The sequence below is a fragment of the Halictus rubicundus genome, chromosome 1, assembly GCF_050948215.1.
Source record: "Halictus rubicundus isolate RS-2024b chromosome 1, iyHalRubi1_principal, whole genome shotgun sequence".
Taxonomy (NCBI): domain Eukaryota; kingdom Metazoa; phylum Arthropoda; class Insecta; order Hymenoptera; family Halictidae; genus Halictus; species Halictus rubicundus.
The window spans coordinates 21,842,098-21,855,833 of NC_135149.1; the positions used below are offsets into that span (position 1 = coordinate 21,842,098).

General features: G+C 48.0%; 1 protein-coding gene across 1 annotated transcript in view; it reads right to left on the minus strand.

The window, feature by feature from the left end:
• LOC143357477 (uncharacterized) overlaps positions 1–13,025 on the minus strand; it is an 85,512-nt gene extending 72,487 nt beyond the window's left edge. The window contains exon 1 of the mRNA XM_076794009.1: positions 12,728–13,025. Within this exon, the coding sequence (XP_076650124.1) occupies positions 12,728–12,957 (230 nt within the window). The 5' untranslated portion in view covers positions 12,958–13,025. The remainder of the gene's footprint in view (positions 1–12,727) is intronic.
• Between the last annotated feature and the right edge of the window lie 711 nt (positions 13,026–13,736).

Genomic DNA, 13,736 nt, shown 5'->3' on the forward strand with positions numbered 1-13,736 from the left:
ATTTTCTCGATGCACCCAGTTGTTCGACTTTCGATGGAAAAAAATCATCGGGAATAATTAGCCGATGCCTTTAAAATATATTTAGTCCAGATGGACCAGGGGTCTCCCGCTATTCAAGTGATAAATCTTCTTGCAACCTATTTACTATTTTTTTCTATTTTAACCCTTTGCACCCGAAGCCATTTTAATTCTAAAACGAAACATTTCGTCCGACCTAGAATATTTCCCTTCTATATATATTTTTTCATGCTATATGATTTTTCATGCTATATTTTCATACGAAAATGGTGCAATTTACTCGTACAGTACTGAAATGTTTAGTAATTTATTAAATACAAACAAATTTAATAATGTAAAAAATATTTTGAATAATGATACAGCAATTTTTAGAGGCGCATACAGTCGTCATTCGAGTGCTAAGGGTTAAACTTATGCATTTTTGTTATAAATTCATAAAATCCGCAGTCCAACTATAACTCTTTTAATATTGGCCCAAACGATTCGAAATTGTACAGCTTTACAAATTTTTAATTTTACAATGTTTCGAAGGGTCGTTTCGTTGACGGTGAGTGTCGGCCCGTGCAGTATAGCGTGAATCGTCCTTAACGCGTAAGCTAGTCAAGTTTGAAATGTCGGAGAACGAATCACAGCAGTTCCCCGTGGCCGATCAGGGGGGAGAGAGCTCCATGAAATACCGATTTTATCACTCGGACGAGTTAGCGGGCCCGTGGCAAGGGGCCGGAAGCCGTTTGATCCCGCGGAAACTCTTTGAAACGGTGTACCGCGATCGGCGTGACTCGGAGAGGCAGCTTTCCACCCCCGCAAGTCGCCCTCGTTCGAAGGTGCACCGACATTCGGCTGTGTTCGTGAAACAGCCACTTTTCCAGCCGATACTCCCCCGCTCTGAAGAACCCTCGAGGTTTCTTTGCTCGATCTCGAAATACCGGTTACTATCCTGTCCCGTTTTTCTCCTGTTTTACCCCGGGGGTTTCTTCTTCTTTTTTTTTTTAGACGATGACGACGACGCCACTGCAGCCGTCTTTCCTAAGGGAAGCGTGTTCCGATCGGGTATCGATTACGCTCGGTTTGAGAACGGCCGGGTAATGAGTACGGGAACCGCATTACTTTCGGCCGGGGGTTGGAGAAAGAACCGAGAGAAACCGGTTAATAGTCGACGGGGAGAAGCGCGCGGAAAGAGTAACGTCGCCGACCGAACAAACCGCAAAGAGCTTTCCGATACGGTGCAGAAAACATTGGTGAACACAGAGAACGAGGGAGGGAACCCGCGGGGGGAGGGGGACAACGCGCGGAAACAATTTGTTGGCCGCGAAACGGTAAATCGCTCCGACGGCCGGAGCATTATTGCCGCGACGAGCGCGGGACGCCGACGTTTTATCGGGGTAATTAAAGCCTCCGATGCTCGAAACCGGAATTCACCGTGAATCGCCGCGCTCTCCTCGTGGTATCGGGACTCCTGGGACGGACAATGCCGGAGAAATAAAATATCGAAAAAATCTGGAACACGAAGACTCCGCGCGCGAGAGAATAGAATTGCTCGTTACCTAAGAAAACCGAATACACGGTTCGATTTCACTCATACACATATTTTAATCAGAGTGTTCCCGGGCAAAGAAGTTTTATGACCGAGACCTTTATTTTAATCCCCATCGGTCGGATCAGATTGATCCGGAAATAGTTCTCCACTAATTTTATAGACTGCGAGCTGCTCTTCATGCGAGACAACATTGTACCGGGTTACCGAAATCAAATAGGGGTTTCATTTTTCTGGTTGGTGGTTTCGTTTTAATGCGATGATGTTACTGTTGTAAATTGGACGATATTTGCCATACATGCATAAAATCCACAGTCTATTTATAGGAAATTTGAAACAGTAGAAAGATTGTTATTAAGACTAAAAAGGTAAGCATTAAAAGTATCTGGTGAATGTCGTCTTAAAACATGTTAACACTTTGTAGTTCGTCCGTAATTATCAGTATAATAGAGGCTTGGGCAACGAAATTTGTTCCATTATGTTTCTTAAATGACTCCTCGTAATTTCAATAACAGTGCGGTGTTTACTCTATATATGTACCAAATGCCTAGCCGATAAAAGTCCCAGAACTATCTCCACTTCCGCGGGGTATACCTCGTGAGACCTTGAAACAATAGTACCTCCTGACCGATATATGTCCGTGGCTAGACCCGTGTTTTGGACATATATCGAGTAAACACTGTTAAATGTAATTTTGTGCAGTCTAGTGACTAAATTTCTTGTAGCAGAAGAAATTGGTCACAAGTTGAGAATTAAAAAGGATAGTGAGCAAGATTATGAATTGTGGAGAGCTACGGACAAGTAATTGATTTTTCACCACCGTTAAATAGACCATACGACGGAACGGTACAAGATCAATTTTGTATCGTAATCCACTTATGAGAACGTTTTTTCCCCGGTTAATTGCGCGTATCTATAAAAAGAGCGATAAAGTTGAATTGGATAAACTGCATCCCGGTGTGCGAACGCTTTCACGGGCCGCTGTATACTTGACGTAAACGCCTCGGAATTGAATTGGCGGACGTGTCTGCTCGTGCTTGCCTATTCTACTTACGGTTCCGCGGAATGCCGGGGCCGGAATACGGCATTTACGCAAGAAGCTTTTGTGTTCCCGTAGAAGCAGAAACAGCGAGCACTACTCGGACACGTTCGCTCTTCTCGTCTCGCTCTCTCTCTCTCTTTCTCATTCGAGTGGCCTCGCACCGTTCGCACGGGGTTAGACGAACAAGCCACCGTAGGATTTGGTTCTACGGTTTTCTTTTCCCTCGTTTTGTTTGTATTAGAATCGTGATTCAGTAGTCGACGTTCCGGAGAAAGACGTAGCCTCCGCCGCCGCCACCTCCCTTCTTCTCTCTCTCTCTCTCTCTCTCTCTCTCTCTCTCTCTTTCTGTGTTTAACGGGGTTAGCGAGTTAATTTAGTAGCGAGTTCACGGCTCCCAGCTCGAAGGCGGAAAGAGAAACGAGCGGGTCCTCTCTCGCCTTCGACTTCGCTCCCCACGCAAAGAGAGATCCTCTCCTCCAATACCAATTTCGGGAACCCTGTCCCGGGATTCGCCGGAGAGACAAGGAAACAATTACCAGAAGCGTGTTGCCCTAATCCGAAAATCCTGTTAGCCGCGCGATCCTCCCGCCTCCTCGCACCCCCGGATTCTTTCCCGAAGACAAACTTCGCCCTCGAATGCTCGCCGACAGGACACCCCTGCTAATTTGCTGGGCCTGCACAAATTTCCGACACTCCCGGCTGCATAGCTTTTCTCCGTTAAGCAGATAATCAAAAACCGTGTCGTCGCCCGACTGCTCATTAAAATCCCGTGCACTTCAACCCTTATACCAATAATCGGGTGCTACACTGTTGATTTCGTTCCGAAACGCTAAACTTCAAAGGCATTCAAAACGACAAGGTTGTGTTGATTTCGATTTTGTGCGACAAAAATGTTCGTTGAACAAATAAATCAATAAATCTGCGAACGACACAACCAACAACCAGCCGACCAACAAATGAATACACACGCGAGTGAAACAATCAACGACCATACGGTATCCGTGAGTATTGATCGCAAAAATTGTATCGTCGGTTTCGAAAGGAAAATTGTGTCACTTCCGTATGAAGTGACGTGTTTAATCAACGTTGTAGCTTTACTTTCCCGCCGGTTTTTCCGATAATACACGTGCAGGGAACAATGCCGCCACGCATTAACGCGAGATTCAAACTAGAATATAAAATCTGGTGCAGCGGGATTCGGTTAAAAGCTTCGGTAAAAATCGAGAAACGGTGGATTATCGAAGGCGGCGATGCAAAGTCGAACGAGCACGTGAAAAGCGGTGCACCGAAGTAAATCTCGGGCGACGGGGGTTGCGTTGGACGGCAAGCAGAGAGCGAGCAGAGACGGGGTGGTGGTGTAGGGTCCGTGGGTGTCCGGGCCAGGAATTTAGCGAACGAAAATCGACGGTCCAGGAGAAGGAAGCGGAAGGGCCTGGGATAGAAAGAGAAGAGAAGAGAGAGAGAGAGAGGGAGACTCGAGTGCGACGATATCATTTCGCGAGTGTTCCAACACCGATCCCCCGTTTCCCAGCCCCGTTTCTCTTTCTGCTTCCGCAACGCTCTCGAGTTACCGCAGCGGTTAATTAACCCGTCCGAGTAGGATCGCTGCAGCTGACCGTTCCGTGATCTTCGTCGGGTGGTTTAAGGGCATCGAATAAATTGTTGCTAGGCGTTCCGTGCCCGTTCAGCGCCTGTTCCCTCGGCTTTAATTCCTCGAAACTATGCTCGAAACGGCGGCGGAAATTGAAAATCGCGTCGAGTCGTTTCGCGGCGCGGTTGGCGCGAATCGACGGGGATTGCGAGCGTTAAAGAGGCCAGAGAGGAGAAGAGAAAGGGCGAGGCGGAGAGAGTCGAAGGGAGGAAAGTTCCGGCGAGTAATGGCTTTCAAGTGCGAGACCGTTCTTCGCCCGCTGTGTCGTTCTCCAGATTTCCCCTGTCATCCGCGCTGAAAGGGCGCGCGATTCCGACCGCTCCATTTTTTTTTCCTTTTACCTCCCGCTCCTTTTTTCTGCCGGCCTCCTCTCGCCTTCCAGCAATGAATCGCGGCCGAGATCATTACACGGTATCACACCGGCCGAGGCACCTTCCAGTCGATATAGGGGTAGTTCGGGGTTGCAGAGATTCGGTTGGCGCCGGCGCTAAGCCACCGGTTCCTCTCCCCCTGCGCCGGGGCCGACCACACCGGGATTTGCATCCAGCCCGTTTGTCTTTTCTTCGCCGAATTAGTATGGATTTAATGGCAGCCGGAGAGAATGGAGCCGAATCGCGGAACGATTTTAATTAGCTGCCGCGAGCGAACGAGCCAGCCTCGCTGCGAGCGACGTTGCGGTTACGAGCGAAATTAAAACGATGGATCACGCTGTTCGTTTCTGCGCGGCGAAACAGAATCGTAAGAATTGAGGGCGCTGGAAAAATCGTGGCGCCGTGCGCTGGACGCGGTGTTCATTATCTCCGAGTAGGAGAGTATACGCGAAGAAACTGCGGCGCGAAAATGTCGTAAGAGGTATTTACGTAGGATCGTCTGTTTTCGGGAAAATTTAGGTCAAAGTACGAGAGATTGTTCGAGCCCGTTGAGTCTGCGGTGAAGTAGAAGTGGTCTGCAGTGGTCAGACAAGCTAGACTGCATGTACCGTTAACTGGGCGACTTTTATAGTTTAAAGAGGCGAGACACGAGACTAATAAAATTGACGAAATCCAAATTTTGTCGGTGCGAGTGCTAATTGAATAATTAGTCGTTAACGCGTTCGCGTCGCATATGTGTGACGATTTAATAATGCGACGAAATCAAGTGCTTGCAACTTTTCTGTGAAAATATCTTTTCTCAAATTTTGCCTACAGGATACATTGCATTTAATAGAATATTGTAACTAAAAGACCGGTATGCATGAACAGGAATGTTCCTAAAATGACTGGCAAACATAAAAATTCAGTTTTGCTGCCCGACAAAAGTTCTCAGGAAAAATTCTCATTCTACGTATTTAGCACAGCTTTTTTCCGCGACGGGATCGGCCCATGGGGGTGAAGCATGGCGCTTTCCGTACATCGGTGGGGGGGGGGGGGGTGAGAACGATGTCCGAGTTATTTCGGAGTTAATTACTGGGGCACGGAACGGTGTCGGGTCAAGCGCGGCGCGATAATCGCGGATGAAATTGTATTATGCGTAATTAGCTGTACAACTATTTAAAGCGGGCGCGGACGGACGAACTGCGGGGAGAAAGCGAGAGCCGGAGGAAAATACTCGCTTTTTAATCCACGTTTATACGCGTCCCCCGGCAGCCTGCAAATCCCCTGAAAATCCTGTTTCCTCGAGGCAAGCGCGCGGCGCGGCGCCACGAAAAACCGACGAGCGACAACGGCGGATGGGGGCGGGAGTGGGGGTGGGGGGATACACCGAACGCGTATCCCGCGATGGCGGTTTTCAACGATGCGATACACACACGGGGCCTGTTCTGGAGTGATCATTACGATATCGCCTGGTTGGCCGGAGAGAGTTGCTTTGCTCTCTGTCGGTATCGCAGTCGAGGCCGTGGAAGCTACGTGTTCGGTTAGCGCCGGCGCTAAGCTTCTCCTCGTCAGCTTTGAACCTGGACGTTTGCATTTCACGCTACCGCGCTGGTCCGACAAAGACCGGGCTAGCAGAGGGGTTAACAGGAGAGACAGAGAGACAGAGAGAGAGAGAGAGAGAGAGAGAGAGAGGGAGAGATAGTGAGGAGAGTGGCAGAGGAAGATAGGGAAAGAGAGCGAAAGGGAGAGCAAGTTTAAGAAAATGAAGGAAGAAAGGGAGGAAAGATCGAGAGGGTGGAAGAAGCAAGACACTGTGACGTGTATACACGGAAAGAAACAGAGAAAGCAACGTGGGTGGGGAGAGCTAGAGAGAGAGAGAGAGAGAGAGAGAGAGAGAGAGAGAGAGAGAGAGAGAGACGGAAGGGCGTGCGGAGGGTGATACAGCCAGGGGGTGAGACAGAGGGAGGCAGAGGGATAGGGAGCAGCCCGAGGCCATCGCTAACGACGCCATTGTCACCGGCCTGGCCATTGTGCGAAGCGTCCTGTACGAAACGCCGATTCCTAGCTGCGATCGCGCGAATCTCTCTTTCTCTTTCTCTCTCTCTGTGTATATATTACGGCGCCAGTATGAAACACAAATCATTCCGTCATCGGCGAGACGGAATCGATACGCGTTGAACAATCTTGCGCGGAAAAGCTGCGAAAAGGACTCGTAAACCTTTTTTCAACCGTAGTGGAGCGATTGATTATTTTGTAATAAAATTGTAAAAGTTGTCGGATCAGTCTATTTTTTAGTTGACCCTCATACGATACATAGAACTCTAAATTTATCCGTGTTCTGTCTTAGATGCTGCAATATTTTGTATTTGAAGGATCGTTCGCACTAAAGACAGTTGTGAGTTGTATATCGAAATTTCTAACAGGGGAATAAACCTTATTGACCGAAGTCCACGTGAAGGAGGAGACCGAACGAACAATTTCGAAGCATTGTACGGGGATCGAAGGAGGAGGTAGACCCGTGGTTTTGAGCGAGAGTGCATTTTAACGAGGTAACAGAGAGGGAGAGTACTCGCGCGGTAAAAAGGGAGAACCGCGAGGAATAAAATTAATTCGTCGAAGAGGGATGATAAAGGAAATTACGGTTTTAATGAAAGTCCGCGTAAAGCCGCGTAGAATTTGAATAGTACGGGGCGCGAGCGAGCGAAAATTTGAATGAAAAACGTCGTCGCTTTATTTATTAATCCAGAGAGTCCCGGTGAGCGGGTTCTATAGCGAATATTAATTCGGAATTCCGCTGGCAGATATAAGCCCGGAGCCACTTCACGCCCGCGGAATAGTATTTAATAGCCGAGCCGAACAGTTGTCCCGAGAGCTGGCCCCGTTTAAAATAAACTTTCGACTTTATTCCAGGACGGGATCGATTGTTTCCCGCCTCTCTCCACGAGTTCTCCCAGTTCCTAGGCTTCTTCTTCTTCTTCTTCCTCTCTCTCTCTCTAGTTCTCTCGTTCCAGGAGGAATCGTCTCCACGGCGGAGAACAATTTCGAAGCGGAGTTCACGGAATTCCGGCAAGAATCCCGTCCGGCCTTTCGAATACGGACCAAGACCGATCAGCCGCGTCCAAACTTTCGGGCCGCTCGATATATTTATACGAGAAAAAAGAGATTAATGGGCCACGGGGCAAATTCCCCGGAAGCAGTACACGTGCCAGAGGAGGAGACAAATCTCCCGTCTTTCCAACTTTTCCATTGTGCGGTCGATTTTACGCGGACTCTTCCCGCTACGCTCCATCGACCTCTGCTCGCAGGTACGGCCGCTTTTCAGAACCGAATGCGAACGTAAACCGAGCGGCGACTAGCCTTCAAACCTCGCAAAGCCTCGAATTTTTAAGTATTCAAATTTTTAAATCTCAAAATCCTCCGATTTATAAATTTTTAAATACTCAGATTTTTAAACTTTTCGATCCCCAGATTTTCCGATTTTTAAATCCTCGGATTTCCAAATATTCAAGAGTCTACAAATGTTTAAAAACGCAGATTTTGTAAATACAAAAGATTTCAGAGACTCGAATTTCCAAACAGTTGAATGTTCTGAACCGCCAGCTTCTGCACACCTAGATTTTGATATGCTTAAATTATTAAGATTCAGAGATCCTAGATCTTAGAATCCACAAATTTCACCCCTTCAAAATTTTAAGCTCGCAAGCATTTAAGCCCGCAGAGGCGTAAATTTCCAGCTGCAGATATTTACATTTCCAGGCATTACGCCGTCTAAATTTTCAAATGAAAATGTTCCCGCCCCCCCCGGCGGGATTTAAATTTGAATTCTTCGTGGAAGCATCGGGTGGAACCTTGAGGTAGGTGTTATTGTGAACGCGGCTGAATCCGCGTCACTGGCTGAAGGGAGACGCAGCTGAAAGGTAGGAGAGATGACAAGTTCTCGTTTTGCTACTCCTCTCCACAATGCGATTGAATCGATGCGGCTCGGATACAAGCTGTCTACGCGGTGTGAATATTTAATGAATGTAACCGTTAATGAGGCACGGTCATATTAGTATTAATTAACGGTGGGCCGCCTCGTCGCGCGCGTTTTCCATCACGCAGAGAAAAGAATTTCGATGAAAAGAGCCTCCAAGATGAAGAGAGGCTTCCCTCTCTCTCTCTCTCTCTCGTTTCTGATCGTTGAATACGCACAATGTCCCGTTTCCTTATTAATTTGCGCGCACAGACGTGAAAATATGTCTTTTATTGTCACACCGACACAACTAACTCGGCCGAATGCAAAAACTCGGCGGAGAGGAGAGAAAAAATACATCTCGACGTCCTCGCAAAGAGAAAAAAAGAAAAGAAAGTTGGTATCGATTTTTCATCAGACCGATCCTCGAGAGCCAGCTAATTATCGCGTCGTTGAAACATCGACGAAACAGCGTGGTGGCACATCGGTTGCAATTTTCTACAGGGCCGAGAGAACGAGACCGGTGAAACGCGACAGCCAACGAATTGCAAGCAACAAATAACATTCGCCGTGAAAGATTACCCTCTTTGACGTTCAAGGCGGCTCGTCCCGAACGGAGGGATTTAATGGGATCGAGAATGAAGATATCTTTGTGCGCCGTGAAAGGCTTTGAATGTGTTGATAGGTTAACAGGATTAAGCCGGGCTCTGCTGTGACCCCGCAAAGCACACTTCGCGCGCGGACCGACGCGACGCGACGACCGAAAATTTCAACGGAAAACCCGCGCGAACCCGTGCGAATATCGAGCCTCGCTTGCTGCGATCATTACCAGCACAATACATTAATTATCTGCTACGTTGCGAATAGACAGCGAAACTTTAAGCAAAATAAAAATTTTCCGTATTAATCGCGAAATATACCGAAATGAAATTCGAATTTTCGAAATGAAAATTCTTCCTTCAACAATTGTAATAGGTCGACGATAACATTTCGACATTTAAATTCCGTTTATGCTCCACGCATTTTTATTATAAATCCGTTAAATCCGCACGTCGGTTATCAACTCCGAAATAAAATTCTACTCTTCCGTTATCGATACACGGCCACCAGAGAGAATACAGACTTACACAATATTCATTTATTTATTTGAAATTCTGAATGGGAGTTTCAGACCGTTCTACTGAAATGACGATTGTATCTCGTCGGGAACATACTTAATAAGAGGAACGGTACTATTGGACAATAACAAATTTTTTTAAACAAAAAAATTGTAAGTTTCCAGCCACTGTTGAAATAAAATTGAATCGTGCGCCCACGCTTTATTGTTTGCAAATAAATTGTATTCCAAGGGGGTTGGTCACGATATAACTGTGAAATAAATCAACGCGTTAAACTACAAGCTGTACAATCGAACCTCGTCCCGTGTCGGTTGAATCGAGAAGCTGGAATGTGCGTATGACGAGTTCGATTTCGAGACAGAAGCGTCGAGCGTAAATAATAATATCAGAAAATCTGGAACGGCCTTCGATCGCACGAAATATATTTGTTTTGAAACTGGTGGTTCTCTCTTGTCGACGTTTGACCCAGTTCGTGCCCGCTAAATGGTCGTATCGTCGTCGTCGACGGCCCGATAGCGAGCGGTGTGCCGTTAACGGACGTTGTTGGACAGAGAGAGAGAGAAAGAGAAAGAGATAGGGAGAGAGAGAGAGAGAGAGTCTGCTCTCCGCTCTCCACACGCCAGACAATTTCATTCAGCGAAAATATTCATTTACTCGACTTCCTGTCGCAGCTGGCGAATATTCTATCGCGGATGGAACATGCGCGCGCGTTAATCCCGCGAGCTGCTGCTACTCTGCTCTCTCCCGTCCGGCCAGACCGCGTCCATTCGACGTTATTTAACGATCAGTTGTTCTCTCCGGTAAAGCAAGAAATACCATTTCTGTCCGGTTAAATTGCGCCCGATAAAACACAGACCCGTCTTTGTCCGGCCCCGGTTCCCCCTCCCCGGTTCATTGTTCGACAATTGGAAACCAACCCCGGAGAAGAAACAACCGAGAAAAGATGCCGTTGCTGCTGCCCCGCGCGCGATCCTTACCTCCCGAGAGATCCCAATGGAATTCATCTCTCACTCTCTCTCTCTCTCTCTCTCTCTCTCTTACTCGAGTTTGCCTTGTAATTTTCATTTGTAGAGGAGAGGCAAACCTGCTCTTTCGATCGCCCGAGAAAGATTCCGACCCGCTTGTAATTTCTACACGAGCAACGCTGATAAATAATTCATCCTTGTAATTCTAATTCGGTACAGAGAGAAAGCAGAATTTACAGAGAAAAAGATTTACGAGCTTGATCCGGATGTGCTCGAATAATTTCCATGTATTATCTACCGGCAATTACCGATACTTTCTACTAGATTTGGTAATGGTAATTGTGAGATTAATTCGGAGAGAGGAAGATTCGCTGTATCCGAGGATAAATAATTCATCATCAGAGAAGGGAAAATTTAATCTAGTATTGCTAGCGTACCAATGCATTATCTACGATTAATTATCGATTGTTTGTAGTAGCATTGGCTAATTCAAATCGAGAAGATCCCTTGACCCTCCGTGGCAAAGCATGTTTTAGTCCGCGACTAATGTTTAAACTGTTCTAGGCTTTCAAAAAAAAAAAAAAAAAACTAAAAATATTCTCGGATACGTGTTGCAGTTCCTAATATGTCAAATGTTTGAAGCATCAATGGGATCAAATGAATATTACAAAAAGAAAATAAGTTCACGTAATCTAATTATTTCTTGCGAGACTACTATTTAAGTCAAGATTTCGTAGCCTCCTTTTTGACGCAGCCCAACGGTTCGGAATCCTATTGACAATGAAATGTTAATTTGAATGGCGAGAGCTTCTGTACAGCAATTTGTAGTTCGCACGTAAAAATCGTGGAGCTCCGGGCGCTTTGCATTTTTAATTGGGACCGAAATGAGGGCCGGGCACTTTCGAAATTGCGATTCGGGGAGTTCGTATCGAAAAATCGTCAGTGAATAATGGGATTTCGAGTAGTCGACCGGCTGAAATGCTAGAGGAGCTCCTACGGACGATTTTGCGGGGGCGCGGGGAAGTTCTGTCTGTCTCTGTCCCGCGACCGGCGAAATAAAACAATGCAATCAGCGCGGGCCAAATTGCGCAACGTTTCAATGGCCCTCGACGACAGCGGTAATTTCAATGCGAGTTTTCCAATTTCAATCGGCAATCAAATATACCGAATCCCTGTTATTAGCTTCGGTATCGGTAAATTTAACAGCAAATATGGACGACGCGTGTGTGCGAGAGGGTTGTTGGTCGTGGTTCCTGGGGGGAGGGAGAGGGGAGGGGAAGGAGGAGGAGGAAGAGAGAGGTGGCACGTCGAGCTGTTCCGACTGTTACCAGTGCTATTAATTAATCCATGCCGAGTTACTTCTGATTAATTGGAGCGAGACAACTTGACGCGCCAACAGATCTAATTAAATATATAAATTGGAACGTTGAAGTGCGCTCGGGGGAGGTGAGCGAGACCAAGAGAGAGAGAGAGGTGTCTGCGGAGGCTCGACACTCGTGCGTTATTCCGCCGGTAACGACGGATCTCGCGGGGAATTACGGCGGAATCGAAGACGAAAGTGGTCGTGCTCTGTCGGTGTGTGAGAACGCGACTCGCCGTGTATGAGTGCGAATGCGGGGGAGGGCCGCCGATGGACGTCAGTCCTGCTAGTCGGCGACCCGGCGAGTATCTACGCACGTCTTTTACAGTGGCAGCCACGGTCCAGCTCAATCGATCAATCAATAACCCTCGTCGGGCTTCGATAAGCCCGGTTTACCAGGCAAAATCTGCCGCGTGTACTATTCTGCCTGCTAACATTCTACGAACTAGCCATCCCCCGACCCGAACAAACCCCTCGATTTTCCGATTACCGAACTCCGGTCTTTTATTCGGCCGACGATTCTCGAACCGAGCACTTTGGATCCGAGAGAAAGATTCGTAGTGAATGCGACCGACCTCGGCGAAGAAAAAAAAGAAAAAGAGAAAATCACCCTTTCAGACACGTTCATCTTAAACTACTCGCGTTTCAGGTCGGTCATTGTGCGGCTTCCCTTCGAGCAGATCGCGCTCGAAGGTTATGTAAAAGGTAGCTCTGGTTGACGGGTATGTACTTACCGTTGCGGGTAGCACAGAGGGAGACAGCAAACGCAAGAAGGAGAGAGAGAGAGAGATAGACACTCTGTCTCTCGCTTCCCGGAGGGGTCGAAAACACCTTGAATCTCTGGCCGGCGGTTGGGTTTCTTCTGGTCGACGGTGAAGCAGCAGCAGCAGCAGCAGCAGCAGCGGGCAGGTAGAGAAGCCTTTTTGTTCTCGTGTGGAGACAAGAAGAGCACACGGTGCGCCATATGCGAGGACAAGGGTCCCGTGTGTGGCTCCGTGTGGGATTCTCGAGAACGATCGTCGCAACGACGTGACCGATACGCTTCTCTTGGACGAACTGAGCTCTCCCCCCCTCACGCCGCACTTATATAGCACCCCCACCCCTCTAACCTTCCCCTGAGCTTCCCTTCCACCGGAGCAACCCCTGCACGGAGCGCGGCTGCTTCGTGGGGATGGATCCTAGTGGTCCATCGAAGACTCGTCGTCTTCCTCTCTCTTCCTCTCTCCTTCTCCGCCATCCCTTCCCCTCTCGCTCCTCCCTCGTCGAGCCCTCTCCGAAATTCTGCCTCTTGCTTGCTTCTGCCCTCTGCTCTCGCTTGTCCCTCTTTGGCTCTCCGTTTCTACTTTCCGCTCTTTCTCATTCTCTGTCTCTTCTCTTTCTCTGTCGCGCCGTGTCCCAAATGACAATGTGTAAACTTCGTGCTCGAAACCCCGTGGCTCACCAGCCTAAGCTCTTCTCTAGCCCGTTGACGTCGACGTCGACGTCGTCGTCGTCGTCGTCGTCGTCGTCGTCTGGCTCTCTCTCTTCGTCGCTCAGACCTAACGCGTCACGCCAGGAATGTCCCTCAGGGTCAGACCCGGCGAGAGCGAGCCGGGAAACGAGGAAAAGTCTGTCGGGAGAACAACGAAGAGAGAGAGAGAGAGAGAGGACACCAGGCCACACACCGGCATCAGGCACAATAGAGAACCGACGCCACCGCACGTCCGGATTATCCGCGATAAATATTTACGCGCTAGCGGTGCT